At 52.2% G+C, this 20,405-nt stretch overlaps 1 protein-coding gene and 1 long non-coding RNA gene across 8 annotated transcripts in view; one reads left to right on the top strand and one right to left on the bottom strand.

The window, feature by feature from the left end:
- The window catches only part of LTBP2 (latent transforming growth factor beta binding protein 2), a 97,936-nt gene extending 91,396 nt beyond the window's left edge, over nucleotides 1–6,540 (bottom strand). For all 7 annotated transcript variants that reach the window (XM_060138485.1, XM_060138054.1, XM_060138132.1 and 4 more), the window contains exon 1: nucleotides 5,765–6,540. In XM_060138485.1, coding sequence (XP_059994468.1) covers nucleotides 5,765–6,243 — 479 coding nt within the window. In that variant the 5' untranslated portion in view covers nucleotides 6,244–6,540. The remainder of the gene's footprint in view (nucleotides 1–5,764) is intronic.
- On the top strand, nucleotides 5,490–17,989 carry LOC132513916 (uncharacterized). Its single transcript, XR_009538587.1, has 3 exons — nucleotides 5,490–6,169; nucleotides 7,283–7,444; nucleotides 10,550–17,989. It is a non-coding gene; the product is annotated as an uncharacterized LOC132513916 (long non-coding RNA).
- Nucleotides 17,990–20,405: the final 2,416 nt, after the last annotated feature.

Genomic DNA, 20,405 nt, shown 5'->3' with positions numbered 1-20,405 from the left:
GCACACTGGGAGGAGCCTCAGCCCTCTGGCAGGCTGGTGCACGGTCAGACGGAGCACTGGCTGGGACAGAAGGAGCCGGAGCTCCAGAATTTCTCTTTAAGAGGAGCTGAGGGAGTGGCAAGCTGGTAGGAAGATGGGGCCGGGGACTCGGGATAAGCTGCACTGCACGGTGAGCGCGCTTTTTACTGGGGCAGGCTGATGGAACTTACTCGGTGGGAGATAGCCCTTCCCCCAGCTACTCCTTAGGGCTGGCACCGAGACACCTGCAGGAGGCACTGACCAGCAGTTGCCACCAGGGCCACTCACCTAACTCCCCCGAACTCTGCCCTCAGGTGTGGAGTGAGGTCCCTGCAGCACCAGTATCCTTCACCCACCCTGACTGTCAATCTAAAACCCAAACGCCCGGACGGAGGTGACTTCCTGAGAAGGGCTCTATCTGGAGAAGACCTCTGGGGCCCTGACTTCTCAGCTCAGGCTGGGCCTGGCTCTGCTTCACAGACCCCATCATTACCATCAGAAATTCTCTACTCAGCGCTCGCTGAAGCTCAGGGTGAGCGGGGCAGCAGAGGTACGGAGCCCAAGAGTGGGGTGAAGGACAGACCGGGGGGCCCTTCCTGTGACCTTCGTGGCCGGCGTGGTGAGCATCTGGTCCCACTTAGGAGTTGGTTTGACATTTGTGTGGCCCCCAAAGCTCGTGTGGTTTTTGAAACCTTACGAAACATTCAAAATAAATTCCTTCAGCTTGAAAAAGCTGAGGCCCATTCCTGGCCCTTTGGCCCAAAGCTGTGGGGAGCTGCCTCCCAGGGAGGCCCCAGAATGCCCTCCCACCCAAGGGCTGTGCCATTTCAGCCACCTCGAAGCCCCTCTGCTCCGCTGCCTATTCCCCATCAGGGCCCAAGTCACTAGGTTCTGGGGAAGGGGCTGGTCCTCACAGCCAGGGCTTCTGAGTGTGTGCCCTGGTGGGAGGGGGGACTACCCACCCATTGGTGAGTCATTACCCCCTCTGGTGGTGGCAAGGCCTCTTAGAGGCCTGAGAGGTCTTTGAGAAGGAAGCAGACAGCAGGAGTTTTCTAAAAACTAGGGTCTGTGGGAGTCCAGAGAGCACGGACTGAGGGGCCCACCTGGCTGAGAGGTCATGGAGTGGAGCCCAGCTCAAGGAGGCCCCCCTGAGCCTACTGGTTCCCTAGATGCCTTCAGAATGGCCACGGAGCTGACTGTAGGAAGGCAGCAGCTCGGCGTGCCCGGCCTGACCACGGTAGAGCCCTCAAGGCCGTGGGGGCCACAGCGAGAACTGGTCAGAATCAGAGATGCCAAGCAGGGGGGCAGGGTTTGGCAAAGCGGGCACTCAAGAGGGATACAGGAGCCCAGCCAGAGTCTTGGGTACAGGCTCAGGGAGGTGCCCGATGGGAGATGACCATTCCGTGAGCTCTGGCTATCTGGAGAGAGCAAATGAGCCTGACTAGCTGGGGCCAAAGACTCAGTGGCTCTGAGTCTCTGGAAGATACGACTCAGAGATTATGTAAGCCCAGCCTTCCAGGCCACACCACTCAGCAAACATTAGCCCAGTATCCAACATCATTGCCCAACCCATCTGGCTAACAGCCTAGGACAGCTGCTGTTCCACCTGGAACAAATCTGGTCATACTGGTCCTTTGTTATAGACGCCTCAAGGCTCTCCACTGGCCTCTACAAAGCCAACCGGACCCCTCCTGCCTGTGGAGTCTAATTGCCCCCCTTCCCCCCTTATCTCCATGGCCACCTACAACCAAAACTATGATCCTCCAGATATACGAAGTTTGTTGTCCCCCAGCTGCACTGTGTGTGGGCACGTTTTGATGCCCTTGCTTAAGCTGCTCTCTCTGCCTAGACTGCCTTCCCTCTCTCCTTTGCCGACTGAGATCCGTGGCTCGCTCCAAGACTTCCAGATCGAACGTCACCTCCTTTATGTGAAACCTCCCCTGCCATCTACCCAGCCTTCCCCATTCTCCAGCCGCCACACCATTTGGCACTGATTACCTCAGGCTGTTGGTGTATGTCTCTGTCTTGAGTATCTTGAGGGCTCTTTCTTATTCCTCTTTGTGTCCCTAGAGTCTAACATAGTGGCTGACATGTGGTGTACTTTTAATACCTCTTTGTTTCACTTAATCCAATGTTTCCCAACACACTTCTGGTAGGAAAGGAAGTGTGACGTTTCCATAATCACAACATGCAGCAATGCTGAATCACACAGCGAGAAAGTGATTCCCTTTTTAGTGATCGTTCTAGTGTGATTAGACCGGTGGGAAAAAATCTCTGTCCGAGGTTGGGTCTTCACGCCAGGTTCTCTCTCCAGCCCTTGCCAATTGCCATTTCCAGTAGGGAGAACTACGGGGCTGAACTTCCTATGATAATTGTATTTGACTAGACTTTGAGAACATTTTGTTTTCATTTCAGTTTTCCTACAGTTTCCTCTTTATGACAAGTGGTACTATTTTCAGCTTATGATAGTGATACAAAGTGTCCTTGAAAATGGATTTATTTATGTAGAAAAATGCCAAGCACTGTTTGTAATACCAAAATATGTAACTCATCTAAGTGTCCCAAAACAGAAGGATGGATAAATAAACTGTGGTATATTCAGACAATGACATAATGACCAACAATTAAAATGAATAAACTTGAGCTGATTATATTAATGTAGTTAAATTTCAAACATCTAATGAGGATTGGAAAAGCAAATTTTAGAGGGCTAATGCAGCATAGCACCACTTATCTAAGTTTAAAATATGCAAAACAATATTGTATATGTTATGGATGCATGCATCTATAAAAACCTAGATTGGAATCATGGGTAAATTCAAGGTGGTGGTTAACTCTGGGGAGAGAGGGAGACAAATTTATAGACGATATTTCGACTAAAAAAATCAGAAGCAAAATAGGCCCAAATATTAAGGTTTGAAAAAGCTGGATTGTTAGTTGTATTATTTCCAATACTTTTTGTACGTTTGTATAAAACTTCATAATATAAAATACTTTATTTTATTTTAATAAAGTATTATTTTAACAGTTTATAAATTTAAGTTTATAAATTTAAGAAAATAATAGAACAAGGAGGAAAAGATAGAGGAAACTATTATTAAGGTGGTATGCTGTGAGGCTAAGCTTAAGAAACACTGAATGCTGGGGAACAATGGCTTAAAAAGTCCCCTGTGGACTGTGAATTTCAATAGTGCAAGAATTTTCTGCTCTGGTTACACTGTGTCCCAGACACCTAGCACTGTGCCTGGCGCACACTTAAAATCTTCATTATGTGCAATAAAACCCCACTACATTGCAAGTTCCACGGAGACAGAGGCTGTCTTGGCCACTGCTGTATCCCCATGGTCCAGCAAAGTGCCGGGCATATAGGAGACCTTCCAAACGTTTGTTGAATGAAGAATCCCCAGTAGTGGTGATGCAATTCCAAGCTTTACCAGCAGGTGGCACCTAGTCCTTGGCCCTGAGCAATTCACAAGGCAACGGCCAGAGAGGCCAGCCTGGCCAGAAGCCAGGAACTAGAATGGACTTGGGGAGAGGAAGCCGATGGACAAGACTGCCACTCAGCCCCTCCCCAGATGACTTGGAGTGGCTAGCTGCAGTGCCAGAGGAACCCACCCTTTATCAAAGCTGCAGAAAATAATCTGGGGGAGGGGCCACCCCAGCATGTGATGTGATGTGTGCACCTGTATACGGCAAGTGATTGTGGGTGGCACCCGGCCCAGGTCCTTACACACCTGTGTACATCTACCAGCCTTATCATGGTGACAATCTGCTTTGCTCGTCACACCTCATTTCACAACTGCGAAGAGTGTACCCTCCCACCCCCACTCCACTATCCCATCTCCCCCGAACTCCCACCCGAACGCCGACAGTATAAGCTCCTCCATGATCTGGCTCAACCTATGCCTCCAGCCTCAGCCCTGTGGCTCCCCTACACCAGGGTGCAGTCCTGCCCCGAGGCCAGTGCCAACAGTGAAAAGCCCTTGTCTTTGGGCAGTGCTACAACTCGGGACCCCACTCCTGCCACTTCCCCTCTGCTTCCCCGCATGCTGCCCATCGAACCCCAGGGCCTCCTTCTCCTCCAGGCTCGTCAGCCACAACCATCCATTCCTTTATGCTTAACATGAAGCTGCTGGTACTAGAAAGCATGTTCACCAGTGCCTATCTGTCCATTTCTCCAATTCGATTTGAAGTAATTGAGTTGCCCTCCTGGCAGGAACAATGTCTTTGTCTCGGGGCCCCATCCCCTATCCCAGGCCCTGCACACTTGCTCTTAAGAAGTATGTATTCACTTGCACAGGCCATTACCACCCTCTGACTGATCCTCTGTGTAAGCGACTTGGCAGTGCTCGGGTCTACTCTGTCTGCCTTAAGCTGGGCCTTCCAAGGGCAGCGGGGAATTCATTCACTCACTCAACAGATACTTAACAAGCAGCAACTATATACGAGCACTGTTCTAGGCACCGGTGACACAGCAATGCACAAAACAAGGTCTCTCTTTTTATAGAGCTTACATTAGCGTGGGCTGGGAGACCAGACCATAAACGCAGAAACAGAAACATAATATGTCCAGTGGGAATAAGTGCTATGAAGAAACGTACAGCAGGGTGAAGGAAGAGAGAGGGTGGGGCAGGAGTAGTCAGGAAGGTCTCTCTAAGCAGAGAAATACAGGAGAAGAGTGCTGCAGCCTAGGAAAATAGTGAGTGGAGAGGCAGTAAGAACATCCTCGGGAGTAGAACAGGGGTTGCAGTGTCCTTCACGCTATGAGCCAGGGGACTGAACCCAACTGGCAAATAGGGCCCAAGCCGAGAAGGGCTGCCAGCTTCCTTCCCAGCCTCCCCGATGGTGTCCCCACGCATCCCCACACTGCCCGGGCCTCCAGTGCCCTCCATTCTGGAGATACCTGTCATACTCAGGCAAGACTGAGCCTCCCGCAGCCATGAGGATCTTCAGAGGGGCCGAGGGTTACTGGGGAACCTCTCCCACGCTGCGAGGGAGCCCCCAGCAAGCAGCTGGTCGTCTCAGGGTAGGGGGGAGACAGCCCTGCAAAGTGCGCGAGTCGCGCTGACACCTAGCTGCATAGGGGCACACACAGACCCACTCCCCCACGGACCCACAGTGCCACAGCCACATCGCGAGCAGGCTTCCTGCCCAAAGTGCCCCCGATCCCATGCCCACTTCCACGTCCAGCCATCCGCGGGCCCAGGCCGACCTCTGCCGCAACCCACAGACTCGTTCCCCCGCGCAGGCTTTGTTGCCAGCCTCCTTCCTGGAGATGCATCTGCCCTCGCGCTCTGGAGCCCCCGACGTCCTCCACCTACCCGCGCTCTAAGCCCGCTCAGCTTCCCCTGGGCCTCAAGCGCGTGGAACGCCCACCCCGCTGCCCTCTCCCCGATCCCTTTCAGATCCCCGCACCGCTACGGGCGTCAGCAGGCACCGGTTGGAGGCGGGAGGGAGGAGAGCGGGCGAATGCCCCGGCGCCTTGGGAAAGGATTAACGTCGGGTCTGGGCGAGCTGGTACGAAAGGGTGTGGATGATGTTTCTCTTTCCTCTCAACTCTTTGAGAGTGGGTCAGATGGAGCCCCAGCTCCGGGACCTCGGTCTGTTCCTCCGCAGTACTGAGGACAGAGGGACGAAAGGCAGAGCCCGGCGCCCTGTCTCTAGCCAGCACATCCCTCCACGAACGAGCGTACGGGAGACCGGCCCTCGCTCCCCCAGCCCCCATGCTTCCCTCTCCAGTGCTCACCCCGTTAGCCGCCCTCGCGCAGCCCGCGGCCGCTGCGCGGTCCCGAGGCGCGGGAGAGCCGGGGGGGCCTGGGCCCGGGGTGCGGACTGCTGCTGGCTCAGGGGCCGGCTTCTCCAGGTCTGCGCAGGTGGCTGGACTCGCCGCGGCTGCTGCGCGCGGGGCGACCTCCTGGCCTCCGCCTCGGCGGGCCTGCTGGGGCTCCCCCAGCCAGGTTGGGGCCGCTCCGCGGGCGGCAAACCCGGAACGGGCACGTTCTGCTCCCGGAACAGACTGTACACCTTGGCTGTATCCGCTGCGGGGTGGCTGCCCCCGGGGCGCCGCAGCCGACTCGCGTCCCTTCCAGCCGGCTCGTATCTGCCCAACGGGTCCCTCTGAGCATGACCCATGCCCACGAAGAGAGCCAGGGTGAGAGGCAAGAAGCTCCTCCAGGGGTTCCGAAGGACGCGCCCGGGGCAGCGGGTGGTGGTTGGGAGCCTCATGGCGCCGGGGCGCCCGGAAAGCGGCGCGCGCGGGTAACTGCCCCGGGGCTCGCAGTCTGTGCGCCCGGCCGCCCTCTGGCTGCGCTCCGGTCCCCTCTCGGTGGCCCGCCTCTCCCCGTCTAGGGGGCCCCGAATCAGACTGCGGGCCAGGCTCTCCGTGGAGCGAGGGCCAGGCTGCTGGAGCGGCCCGGGGCTGCGTGCAATGAGCCCGGCGGCCGCGCTCCGTCTCTAGCTGGGTGGGCACCGCTGTCGCACCGCCGCGCCTTCTCCCCGTCACTGTAGCCTTCTGAATGGGAACCGGAGGGTTTTATTTTTGGAAACCTCCCCCCGATTTTTCGTCTCTTTTATCCACACCGTGCCCCCTCCTCGGAGGGACAGCTCAGCCCCCTCATTACGGGAGAGGGAGAGAGGAATTCCAGCAACACCCACTTTGGCACTGGGAAGCGAGCGGGCGGCGAGGGGTGTTAACCCGTGAGGAGCTGGGGGCGACGCAGGGCCGGCCCGAGGGCTAGTAGGCGAGATGACGCCTGCCGGGACAGGGGCACCCAAGCCACCTTTCTCTTGTCCTGGGCAAACTGAACTGCTGACCTGTCCAGAGTTTATCTCCCGCCCCTAACCTCAGGGACAAACTCCCTGTTCGATGACCAAGGCTGCAGCCTCGAAGGTCTGAAGGAGGTCAGGAGAGGTACGAAGAACGGCATGACAGAGACAGGACCCAAAGGCCGGGCCCCGGACCCTTCGCTTCCCGCCCGAGCCACTGGGGGCGTCGGCCGGGGTTGCGGCTAGAGCTGGGACAGCACGGGGCAGCTCGCCTGCCTCCGCCGCCGTGGGACGCGGGAGCGCTGGAAGGTCCCCTGGGGGCGCGCGCCCTCTAGTGGACTAGGCCGCGTCCTTGGCTACCCTGCGGCCGGCAGAGACCTGTCGCTGCTAGCCGCCTTAGCTCCTTGATCTTAATCCCCTTCCTGCTGCGTCAGGATCGAGCCTAGGCCTGAGGCGTTGATGGCGGCGGATCCTACAAGAGGTGTCTTCTCTTCCACAGGGGAATAAACATGGAGGATCTGGAATAAGGTCACTCAAGGAGACAGCGTGTGTCCAAGAAGTGAATGAAATCCAGTCCTCCAGCCTGCGGCTCAGATCCATTTCCTAGATTCCCATCCAGCCCCTCACTCCCTCGGGATTCGATGAGCTTCTGATTGATGCAGTGAGTGTGCTCACATCTTCTCGTGTTGGCAGGGAGAGGGCAGGGGTGCTAGAATGCCAACGGCCACCCATCTTAGTACCCCCAACAATCAGCTCATCACTCACACCATGGTCCCCTGCCCTAAAGTCTAAAGGCCTGGCAACCATGGCTGCCTCCCCCAAGCACCCCACCCCGCCCCTGCATTCCTGCAGCCTACTGCTTCCTGGAGAGGCAGAGGGACCGAGCAGGCAGGAAGGCACCAGTTTATAAGGACCCACACCACACAAAGGACAGACCCAGTCTAATGTTGAAAACAGCCTCAACTCCTGACCTTGGCCTCCAGAGCCCTGCAGGACTGGCCCCCTCTCTGATCTATCTCACCTCTTGCTGGGGCACTCACCACACCGCAGCTGCACTGGCCTCCTCTCTACTCCTTGAACAGGCTAAGTTCATGCCCACTTCCCTCTCCCCGAAACACTCATCTCCAGGATGTTTTACAGGACACGCTCATCGCTTCACCTCTCAGCTCAAACATCACCCCCTGGAGAGGCCATCCCTGACCCCCCAACCTAGAGCAGTCTTCCCACTCCCAAGTCATCACTTTCTAATACAACACCCTGTTTCACCTTCATTGCTCTAGAGTAGTTGAAATTGTTTACCTGTATAACTGATTTATTGAATGGGCTGAACCTGAAGAGGAACAATCAGGAAACAGCTCTATTTTTCTCCTGTCACTGCCTTCAACCATATTATTATGGTGAATTTCTCTTCTCCACCCTTAATGGCATCTCAAGCAGAGTCCTTGGCTTGCCCATCGCCGTTAGTCACAAGAACAGTTTCGTTTCTATAATTAAGACCAATTTCCAGGCACTAAAAAGTCTGGTTCTGTCCAAATCAAAACCTCATCCAATTTAATCAATCTCGTATCCAATTTAATACCCCTCCTCTCCCTCCACAGGCCTGTCCCCTGGCGCAAGATCATGTACTAGGGAGAGTGGGGTGTGGTCTGATTTTCTGACCTTCCTTTTCTGCTGTGGCTCCTCCACATCAGGGTTGGGGGAGAGGTGTTAGGGGGAAAATGGTAAAGTCCTGTGTGACAGGTGCCCTTGGCTGACAGGTGCCAAGCTCTGGCTCTTTCATGGGCACATTTGTGGGTTCTTGGGGAGCTCTCTGCATGATCTCCACCCTGCACTACCATAGCAAGGCACTCTCTGGGCAATTTCCCTGTGTCCCCTACTCCCCATGGGACTTTCCTGTTCATGCCAGCAAACCAGTGGTGAGCTGGCTGCATCGCTTCCTGTTATAAGGGCCACTCCAGCCAGTCTCCATGGTCAGATTTCTCCAGACAGAAAATGCACACAAGCCTCTTCATTTATGGACGTCCCCAATTCCTAAAGACGTAGGTTGGGTTCTCCCAGGAACTTTCTTGCTGTGCTTTGGTGCATTGGGGTGCTTGCAGCTTCTAGCACCTCAGCTAGCATCAGTGGAGACAGAGTTATGGGGAGTCATGCTAGTTTCCTCTTCTTTGGAGGCCCCCAGTCTCTATGACTGGTTTTCTTAGGGCCCTGTTCACTTGGTTTGCTTGGGGAGTACCCTCAGGGGAAATCTCAGCCCTGCTTACTGATGCAGCTGTTCTCTGACTCAATGACTTTCTTCAATCCCTTTGTATTTGTAGGCTGGAATCCAGGGATGTATCTTGGTAGTTGTTGAACTGGTTCTGCCTTTAGTAAGATGCCTAGTACTTCTCTTTGGCATGTGAGAATAGATAGTCCTTATTGTTCTAGCCTTTGCATCTTCAGCAGAAATTCAAAGCCCACAGGAAAAATCCTGCTCAACAACCTGTAAAATTATTGTCTGACTTCCCAAGCCACAATGATAGCTCTAAATGAGCAGGTATCTTGCCTGCCTGGATAACCCCGGTTTCCCCAAAACCTAGAACAGTGCTTGCCTCTAATAGACAGCCAAGAAATATGTGTTCAGGGACTTCCCTGGTGGTCCGGTGGCTAAGACTCCACGCTCCACATGCAGGGGGCCCGGGTTCCATTCCTGGTCAGGAAACTAGATCCCACATGCCGCAACTAAGAGTTTGCATGCTGCAACTAAGAGTTCTCATGCCACAACTAAAGATTCCACATGCTGCAACTAAAAAGAAAAAAAAAAAACATCCCGCATGCTGCAACGAAGATCCCGAGTGCAGCAAAAAAGATCCCGAGTGCCACAACTAAGACCTGGCACAGCCAATAAATAAATAAATATTAAAAAAGAAAGAAAGAAAGAAAAGAAATACGTGTTCAATGGATGGCTAACTGAATGAAAGACAGGGTAATCCCAACAAGTAGGGAGGGCTGGTATCATTAGACCCATTTTCAAAGAGAAAAACTGAGTTCCTGGTCCAAGTTCATGTGCTTGCTGCCTTTAAGGCTGGTCCTAAGGATCTCCTTGAATTCTGCACCTTGCATTTTGGGATGAATGCCATCTCAGTTCCCAGGATGCTCAGCTCTCTCCCTGAGACACTGCTCCTTCACAGCTGTGGGAAAGCCTCAGCTCCACACTTCCCTCCCCTTGCCTCATTATCTACCCAGTTCTGTAGTTCCGGGCTCCCTTCCTCACCCCACTACCTCCCCAGTTCCTTTAGGATCTCTCCTCGTCATCCCTCAACGCTCACCTCAGATCCCCATGAGCCTCCCAAGGCCAGAAACCTTGGCATCATCTTCGTCCCTGACCTATTTTTTCCTCCCGCGTGTCCAAGTCATTATTACTGCTCTGTCTCCTCCGTCTGCACTTCTGGAAGTCTGCTGCCCATTCAGCCTCTCACTGCTCCAGCCCAGCCAAAACCCTCATGCAGACACACTTCCCTCACCTCTAGACGCCCCTCCCACTCTCTGGTGAGTACAAGCGGTCCCTGGAAATCCCCACCTTGTTCTCCTGGGGGCCCACAGCCAGGCTAATTTACTTTGAAGACTGGCATCTCCTCCTCCCCCATCCCAGCACCATCCTCCTGTCCTGCCTCCCACTTACTGCCCATCACTCCCTTTCCCTGTCATCTCTGGGATCTGCTGATGCAGCTCTTCAGAATCTCCAATCCCATAAACAGTGGCCTTTTTTGTTTGTTTTTCCTTTTTGAAGCTGCGAACACTTATGGAGTCTACTATGATCCAAGCGCTGTGCTAAGCATGCTACGTGAATTGGCTCCTTTAACCAAAGAAAGGAGGTGTTGTGATTTCCACGTACACAAAGGAGGAAACTGAGGCTGGGAATAGTTACTGGCTTGCCCACGATCACACAGCTGATAAGCAGCTGAGGAAGTGTTCCAACCTTGGTCGTCGGCCACCTGAGCCCAAGCTTCTAAGACTGCACCACGTTGCCTTCACTCTGGGCTTGAGCCACAGCCGCCCTCCTGACAATTGAGTGGTACCTTTTCCAGCCATCTCTGCAGCTGTCCCCACCTAAGACTCTCCACCGCACGTTCCCCAGCCTCTTCCCTGACGGCTAGCCCACCACTCAATTCCCAGGGGATGGGTATCAGAACTTTCTGTTCCCCTCTCCCTTCCCTGCTCAGGAAAAGAAGGGGAGCTAACTGTTTCCAGCAAGGCCCCTGACTCACCACGTGTCACTTCCCTACCCCTGATTCCCGCTTCCCCCCTAAAGAGGCACAAAATGTTGCTAGGCCAACTAACCCACCCCTTGGGTCTGGGGAGGGAAATCGTCTCTGGAAACCCTGCAGAGAGAGTCCCAAGGGGCTACTAAAAAGATTCCAGTGGGGAAAGTTTTGCCTGGACACGTGCACCATGAGAGGGGATGGCAGTCTGCTAGACACTCGAGGCGACCTCATTGCTTACCCATGTCTTGGAATAACGCCGGCAGCCAGAGAGCTACCAGAACCTGAACTAACTTGGTCAATAAGGACCAAAAACAAGGACCGCATTTCTGCTCCCTTTGCTGAGACCCAGACTCTGGACAGAATTCCAGGGATTTTTCTTCCTTGGAAGTGACTGGACCTCCAGTCCTGAATTCCTCTCCCCAGGAGAGCTTGTTACCCTGCTTAGAACAAATAACACATTTCCTGGTTAATCAGTGGGCGGAAGAGCTGAAGGAAGGTTGATTGGGCCCCCAGCCTTCCAGATGGGAGCAGCTCACGGGCTCAGACGTCCTTGTCCAGAGACCGGGCAGCTGGGATCCTGCACCGTGCAGCCTCAGCCTCCAGTCTGGAAGGTAGAGGCTGTATGAAAAGGCGCCAGTTCCCTCCTGCTCAAGGCCTCCAAGGCCCACAGGGGCTGCCAAGACCACGCCACCTCAGACGCCGTGGCCTGGCAACCCCCCAGTACTCACAGCCACCCTGCTCTGGTCTGCCAGTACTGTCCCCTCCGGGTGCAGTGAATGTTTCTGTCTTCGGTGAGCTCAGCTCTCAGCTATGCTTGGCTTCTATTTTCCCATCTGAAAATAGAGATAATGATGCTTTTCTTGCCACCCCACCTTCAGGGCAAATAGATAACCAGCCCTATCTACCCTGTGATGGGAGGGGTTCAATGACTGCTACTTTCATTTGCCAGTTGATATTTCTGGAGCTTTTGAAAGGTACCAGGCACTGTGCTAAGTGTTTTACAGTCATTCTCTTTTAATCCTCATAATAACCTTCTGAAGAAAGTACTATTATTTCATCATGTAGCAGAAGAGGGAATGAAAGCTCAGAGAGGTAAAATGACTTACCCACAATCACAAAGCTAGTACTTGGTTACACTAGGATTCACTCCTGCTTTTCCTGGTTCCAGACACTATACACAGGCCAGCTTCCAGAGGAGCATTTCTCAGGAATCGCACCTCTGGCTGCTGATGTCTGGGAACCAGAAGCATTCACAGCCTTTTGTGGTGTGGTGTGGGGTGTTTGGTGCTGATGGACACATGAAATGGCTGTCACGAGCTGGCCCCCATCAAGCACATCCCACTCTTCTCAGGCCTATTTACAGCTAGGGGTCTATTTTAGGTCAAGGGCAGGCAAAAGTCATCATGGGGAGTTTCACTGAATCTGATTCCCTCTCACCAAGGGGAAGGAAGGAAATAAGCTTACCCTACATCAAGTCGTTCTCCATTTCTGAGTAAGCCTCATCTCAACCCTCAGCTTTTCTCTTTAGAGCACAGATAGAGCATCTACGTGGCCCTGTGAGGTAGGCATCGTAACTTCCACTTCACAGACTCAGAGGGGTGAAGTCTCTTGCTCAAGGTCATACAGCCAGGAGTCGAGCCAGGATTCAACTAAAAGGTCTGACTGGCTCCAAAGTCCGTGCTGTTTCCACTACAGCACACTGCACTCACTCCAGGATGTCCTGCAATGATGTGGAATGGCAGCTCTTCAAAATAACTGATTTCACTCCGTTTCCCTTCATTTCCAATCCTTGATACAAAGGTGGGCTGACCTGAAAGCTCTGTGCATTTAGCTAAAGTTCAGACCACGTTTCCTATTTACCTGCATAAATCCCTTCAGCTTCTGGCTGGAGTGGAATCCTCTAGAACTCCTGGGGGCTGAAGCTTAACTTCTCCCCGAGCTGAGTCTCTGAAGACCTGAGCAGGAAAACGATGTGAGCAGCCCGGAAGGTCTCCTTCTTTTAATTCCCCCTGTAAGACCACAGGGGTTTCAGGTGCTCTCCTGGCGATGAGGGAGTTATTCAGATAGGGACAGATTACACACTGTATTATCCTTTCCAAATGCCCAGGGAGAAAGCCCTGTGGGCTGAAGGACGATGCAGCCCTATCCTGGATTCTGGAACGGCTGGGCAGGGATTTGAGGACAAGTTGAGCAGGAAACAATTTTCCTCAGCTGTTGCTGAGGTCTCCCAGCCTGTCCCCATCTGGCTTCCTGCTGGGACACGGCAGCATCCCTCACAGCCCAAGGGATAGGGGTTTGGGGGGACAGAGCACAGGGGCTGCCGTAGGGTCTTTCCCAGAATAAGCCCATAAGCAGCTCACTCTTGATCAAGACAAAGAAAGAGGGATGACACCTTCTGCCACCACCTTCTGATGTCCATTTTCCCCTAATTATACACTGAGAATCGGGATACTCAGTGAGGTTTTCCCTGGTGCCCTGCATCCCCTCTCTCTAGGACCCGAAGGCCCTTAGGGACAGGCCCAAACCCCCAGACTCCCCGGGACAGGGTACAGACACCAGGCTTCGGTGGGGTGGGAGGCGGGTAGGAGGAGGTGCAGATCCCAGTGGGCCCCAGCCAGTCTACATGACTCATTCCTTGTTTCCGTCCACTCTGGTCTGAGTGCCTTGGCCCAGGGGCCTCGGGGAGGTTGTAACACAGGCTGGCCCCTCGCCCATCGGGACTCAGCAGACAAAAATTAAAGATCTCACTCCTCAGGAACTCACACAGACAGCAGAGGCATGCTCTGTGCTCTGCCTCACCAGACCAGACCTCAGGCCGGAGGGGGCTGATGGCCAAGGGAGGGAGGAAAGGCATCTCTGGCCCCTCCCCTCCTCCTCACCCTCCACCTCCAGTCCTGAAGCCCTGGCCGCCACGCACTTTCTTCTCACTCCTGCTCAGGCCCTGGCGTGAAGATCCTGGTGCCACCAGCACCTCCTCAGCAGCACTCCGCCCCTCCCCACCTCTGCCCGAAGACAGCAGTGAGGGAGAAACAGACTTGTAAACAACGAATCATACATTTTTCTGGTTGCACAGGGTTGATGACACCAAAAACCTGCTCAACAGTCTTCAATGGCTCCCCACTACCTCACAAATCAAGCCCAGACTTCTTACTGGCCCCGCACCCAAGCGGGTCTCATACCCTTCCCCTCCTGTTTGCAGATACTCAACACAGTCCCACTCACCCAGAATTACCCCCAGTTTCCCCACTCACGTCCCCTTACCCAGATTCCTCGGCTCACACCATTTTCGTCACCTGGGATGTTCTTCCCACCCCTGCCTGCCTGTCCTTTAATTCCCATCTGAAAACTCCCACTTCTTCCAAGAAGACTTCCTAGAACCCCACCGCCAAGTCCAGAAAGCTCGCTCCCTCCACTGAACTCCTGTACCGCCCTCTGCCCCGCATGACTAGTCCACCACTACAGGTCCCGGAGAAGTGGGAAATCCACGGGGCTTTGGAGTGCCACTCGGCACCATCATTCACCAGCTGTGTCTCTTTGGCTAAAGTGACTTAACCTCTTTGAGCCAGTTTCCTCACCAGCAAGAGACTGTCATAGTAGTCCTTTAAAGCACAGCGCCTAGATACAACTGTATTTACCAACACAACACTCCGGACCACAGCCGACTGGACCAGGGATGAACACATGACCCGGGGCAGCCTTTACATTGGCTGGTCAGTGAGCTAAGGCTTCTGTACCTAAGACTTCTGTGGTCTGATTTGAATGCATATGTCATTGGTTACTGGCCAAATAAGATCCTCTCTTGAAAATTTGAACTAAGCCACTTGATTTTGAAAGCCAAGCCCTGGGATTAAAACAACAGGTATGTCCTCATTCCCGAGAGCTCACAGTCGAAGGGGGTCCATATAACCAGAGAACAACAAAGCCGAAGAGGTATAATGACTTGCCTGGGGTCACGCAGCTGGACAGTAACACAGAGAGGGCTGAAGCTCAGGTCTCTGGACCTGAATTTGGTCCAGGGTAGTGGGCTTCTCTGACGGGCTCAAAAGGCAGTGGCCCTGAGCTGATTGCCTGAAGAAGACCAAGGCTCCACCGTGCCCTGCATCAACCTGTTCTGGGCAGCTTGGGAACAAGGCAGTCCTTCAAGGACAAGGTCAGATCACAGCAGCGGGCACAGACCCTGGTTCTGGTCCTGCATATGCCCCCAGTGTCTCCCTGTTGTGCCCCTGGCCCTCCCCGGACTTCAGTTTCCTCATGTATAAAAGAGAGGGTTTTACTGGATGAACTCAAATTCCCTGTCAACACTAAGATTTTGATCTGAGGAGCAGACAGACAAGGGATGGGCGTGGATCCCACAGAATGTGAACCCTGGAGAGGACCCCCCTGAGAGGGCAGCCAGCCTATTCCTTCAATTCACGGTTGAGGAAACTGAGGCCCGAAGCTGGAGAGATGCTTGTCCAAGGTCACATGACTGGCTACTGGCAGCCCCAGCACTTGAACCAGGGTCTCCTGACTCCCAGGCCTCTCAACTCTTTCTCTTTCAACTCCCTCAAGAAGCTAGGAGCTATTTGGCTGTCTGGGCCAGGGAAGCCAAGAGTGGCTGTGCATGTCAGCAGTGGGGCCTCAGAGCCTGAGAACATCTCTGACAGCGTAGGTGCAAGTGGCAAAGCCGCTGGTGGGGAGGGACCGGGCTGGGAGCCAGGGAGGGTGTACTGGAGATAAGCTGTCAGCATCTCCCTTCTTCCAGATGGCAAGAAGAAACATAGAAGGGTCCATGATGATTGAGGGGAAACAGTCCCCTTTTCTGATTGAGCCATTGCTCCACAGAGGACTGGCCTCCCTCTCTGCCCCCTCTCCTCTTTCTCTCTCTCTTTCTCTCTTTCTCACACACACACACACACACACACACACACACACACACACACACTCTATTTAGCTGCTGTATTCTGCCACCTGCAGTTTCAGTCTCAAGATGTGTACTGACATTCTCAGGTGTACTATTTGGTGGGGCTTGGAGTTCCTTTCGCTGCCTGAGCTGCCTCTGAGCTCCTGCCTACCTTCTAATGCTTAGCCTGCTTGGCTGGCATCAGGAGACCTTCCCATTCCACAAACATTTTTTGAGCACCTGGTTTGTGCCAAACACTGTGTTAGGCACTGGGGGTGGGTAGGATATCGTCACTGCCTGTGGGATGGGAATTAACCATCTGGTGGGCTCACTGAAGAAAACCCACTAACCATGCAAGTGGGGTTGGCTAGGGAGCATTTCTCAGAGAGTCCTGACTTTGACTTGAATCTTGAAGGCTAAGGGAGAGTTCACTATGTAGGAGGGGGGACATGCCAAGGAGAAGCAGTGCATAGGGAAAGGCAGGGATGTAAGATGAAGCCTGGTCTGTTAGGGGGAATGACAAGTAACTTATGTGGTTGGAGTTTGGATAGGAATGGGGTTATGGAAGGAGATGAGGCTGGAGGGGTAGGCTGAGGTCAATTAATGGCGTGCTTAGCTCTAGTCAGCTCCTTTTCTCAGAAAGAAGGACCCGTTCCCCACATCTAAGCCACCAGCTGGCCCTGGAGGGGACAGACTATTTATCAGGAATTCTGAGACTGATGTCCTCTGGTCAATTGCAAGGAGTCATTTGTGTGAGGAGGAAGTGGCATGCTCTTAATCTCCATCAACCCACCCAAAGTCATTCCAAATGAACACCAATCGACACGAAGCCAGTGAATTTGCCATGCTTAGAAACAATCCCCTCCAACCAGTCTGTCCCCCAACATGGCTCCTCTATTATAGAAATTGCGGAACTGCTAATAGAGCAAGTCTTGCCCGGCCCCTGTCCTGATGCCATGACCCACCAACCCAACTATGTCCCTTCTTCGCCAACCCTTTCCCCAGGTACCTCTATTGTCTGAATTCCCCCCTCTCTCTGGACCCCTGGAGACTCAGCCCCCCAGTCAGGCTCCTGTCCCCTAGTCTCACTCGTCCTGGGCCTCAGGTCCCTCTGTAATCCCACAAGCTCATGTTGCTGAAGTTACATCATGCCTGAGTATCATAATATACATATCCAAGCCCACGCACTCTGCAGCCTCCCTCATAGCTCTGCCCCATAGAGAGGTAAGCCATATGGGCTTGATGTCAAACGGATATTCTGGGGAGTGCCCTGTGCATTTCAGCCATCGTTCACTGAACATCTTTTTGTCAGGCATCAGCATTGCCAGGAAGAATAAGGCTTATTCCCTGCCCTCAAGGAGTGTCCAGTGTAGTAGGAAAGGCAGCAACACCTATCATGGTAAGTGCTGTGACTGAGATAATCTCAGGGAGCAATGTGAATACAAGGGCAGAGCACTCCAGGCTGGGAATATGGGACAGTTGGTCAGGGAAGATCCTAGAGAGGATTCTATCTGAGTGGGGTCTGGAAGGCAGGGCAAGTCTCAGCTCAGAGAAGGTGGAAAAGATGGTGAGGAAGAGGCACAGTGATGACTACTAGAGCCAAGTTTGCAAAAATTAAATCACACCAGGGTCTACCCCATTTCCTTTTTTGGATGGGGTCCCTGATCAGAGAAATTTTGTCAGATTTTTGAATGATAGTTGAATGAAATTCAAGTGATATTTAATGTGGATAGGCTGGGGAAAATACAGAGCCTACAGTAAGGCAATTATGTGGGGAAACAATTACTCCCCACATTGAAGGATGGATGGAGGTCACTGAGATCTATAGTAGCACATGAGACAGGGCTGGGGCCTGTGCAAGACTTCTCACAATTTGGATGAAGTCAGAAAAAGCATTTTTATCAAATTATCACATGACATAGCACTGGAGGGATAAATGAGAAACTGGAGGATAGAAGCAAGATTTATACTGATACAGATAAGTTGAGATTTAATAGAGATAAGTGAAAAAGTCTTGCATCTTAGTCCAAAAAAGGCAATAATTAAAGAATGAGAGACACTTGCTTCGATAGCAGTTCAGTGAAATGACTGTATTTTGGGGGTGGGGGTGGGGGTGGGAAGAGACTGTTGAAAAGGAAGATCCTAGTTAACCATTGGTTTGAAATAAACCGACAATGTAAACTTCTAAAAGGTCTAGTGCTATCTTGGGTAGAATCCAGGGCTCAGTACAGGGAGGGTACCAGTGTACTCCAAGCTGTTATAACACAATAACAGTTTTGTGCTTAATTCTACTGCCATGTCTTAAACGGCTTATCACAACCCTGAAGTATGTCTAGGAGAAGGTCACCTGAATGAAGATAAAAAATAACCCAGGAGGAATAGTTGAGATACTGGAGGAGAGAAATCCTGTTAGAGGAGAGTCTGGCAATCTTCAACCATTGCAGGATTATCAGGTAAGAGAGGGACTGAGTTGTTCTATGTTTGCATTAGTCATAACAGGTTAACTGCAGTAACAAATAATCCCAAAAAAGTAAGTTTATTTTTGTTCACATCAAGTGGAGCTCTGATCCACACAGTCACGCAGGGCCCTAGGATCCTTCCATCATGGAGTGCCAATATAGAGATTCTTCCTCCTTGTCATTCAGCCAATAAATGAAGGGAGAGAAAAAAATGTGGAGAATAACACAGGTTTTCTAAGGGCAATGTCTGAAAGAGACAAACATCACTCTGTCCACATTTCATTGACTAGAACTCAGTCACATGGCCATACCTTACAACAAGGAAGGCTGGAAAATGTATTCTAACTGTGGGCCCAGGAGGAAAAAGGCTGTGGGTGTGGGCTTTAGAACTGTGGATTTGGAAGAGACTGCCTTAGGAGTAAGAAGAGTTAAGGGTTAGAGTATATCTATGTAAAGACTTACACACGAATAATACAGACTTAACAGCATTATTCATAAAAACCAAAGGTTAGCTATTGTCTAAACACCCATAGACTGGTGAATGGACAGACGAAATCTGGTATATCCACACAAAGAAATACTATTCAGCAATAAAAAGGAGTAAATTACCAGTATATGGATGAACTTCAACTACCACATTGATGAACTTCAACCACATTACGCTCAGTGAAAGAAGCCAGTCATAACACCATATATTGTATGATGGCGTTTATATGAAATATCCAAAAAGGGCAAGGCTATGGAGACAGAAAATAGATCCAAGGGACAGGGGTGGGAGTAGGGGGAGGGGTATTAACAGTAAATGAGCACAAGAGGTCTTATTGGGGTGATAAAAATATTCTAAACCTGATTTCTAGTAATGGTTGCACAACTTGATAAATTTACTAAAAAAATAATTGAATTGTAAATTTGAACATGGTGCATTACATGATTACAAAATATGCGTCAATGGGCTTCCCTGGTGGCGCAGTGGTTGAGAGTCCACCTGCAGATGCAGGGGACACGGGTTCGTGCCCCGGTCCGGGAAGATCCCACATGCCGTGGAGCGGCTGGGCCCGTGAGCCATGGCCGTTGAGCCTGCGCATCCGGAGCCTGTGCTCCACAACGGGAGAGCCCACAACAGTGAGAGGCCCGCGTACCGCAAAAAAAAAAAAAAAAAAAAAAATATATATATATATATATATATATGCGTCAATAATGTTATTTTTCAAGAGTTAAGGGTTTCGTATTTTGAGGTTGAGGGAAACAGAATAATCCTGCAAGGGATATAGTAAAGGATGATTCAAAGTGGAAGGAGGAAGTGGCACAGAATCCAAGGAAAGAGAAGATGTAAAGAAGGAAAGCATGGCCAGCTGCAGTCAAAGCTACTGACATGTCACATAAAATGGAAGGTTAATTTTCTTGTCTCTGTCACAGTAGGGTTCACAGTGTGGTTCCAGATCCAGAGTCAGGAACAAGAAGAAACCTGTGAACACAGATTTCCACTTACAGTAAACGCAAATTTAGAGCTGGCCAACAACAGGACAGATTCCATTGCTGAGCGATGCACTCTCTGAAGTGCTCAGAGAGAGGTTGGATGGGCGTTTAGAAAGGATTTCTACACGGGAGGAAGACCTCTAAGGAGCCTCTCAGTATATGAAAGACCCAGGGTTTTCCTAAGATTTCATTACCTCTCTTTGCCCAAGGCCTCCTCTCCACTCTTGGCCTTGGGCTCCTCATCTCAGACATTGAGAGTTGACCTTTGGGAAGGCAGAGTGGCTCTGCCTCCTGAACCCCCAGGGACCCCACTGCTGTGGTCCAGGAGTCCTTCAGCCACTGAGAGTTCCCTTGAGCCATGAGCTAGCTTCGGGTCAGTGGTCAGACAACAGCAGGTTTCACCAAAGTCAGTGCAGAGAGCTGAGTAATCCTGGGGGACCGGAGGAAGTAGGCTGAACTGCCCGAGAGATGCTATGAGAGGACCGGTGCTGCCTTTGTGTCTCTGACGCACACTCATCCAACACCCCCCAGAGGTAAGATATGCGAGGGAGAGGATGCAAGATG

This window comes from Lagenorhynchus albirostris, chromosome 1 (genome assembly GCF_949774975.1).
Source record: "Lagenorhynchus albirostris chromosome 1, mLagAlb1.1, whole genome shotgun sequence".
NCBI lineage: Eukaryota > Metazoa > Chordata > Mammalia > Artiodactyla > Delphinidae > Lagenorhynchus > Lagenorhynchus albirostris.
This window is presented reverse-complemented; position numbering and strand designations above follow the sequence as displayed.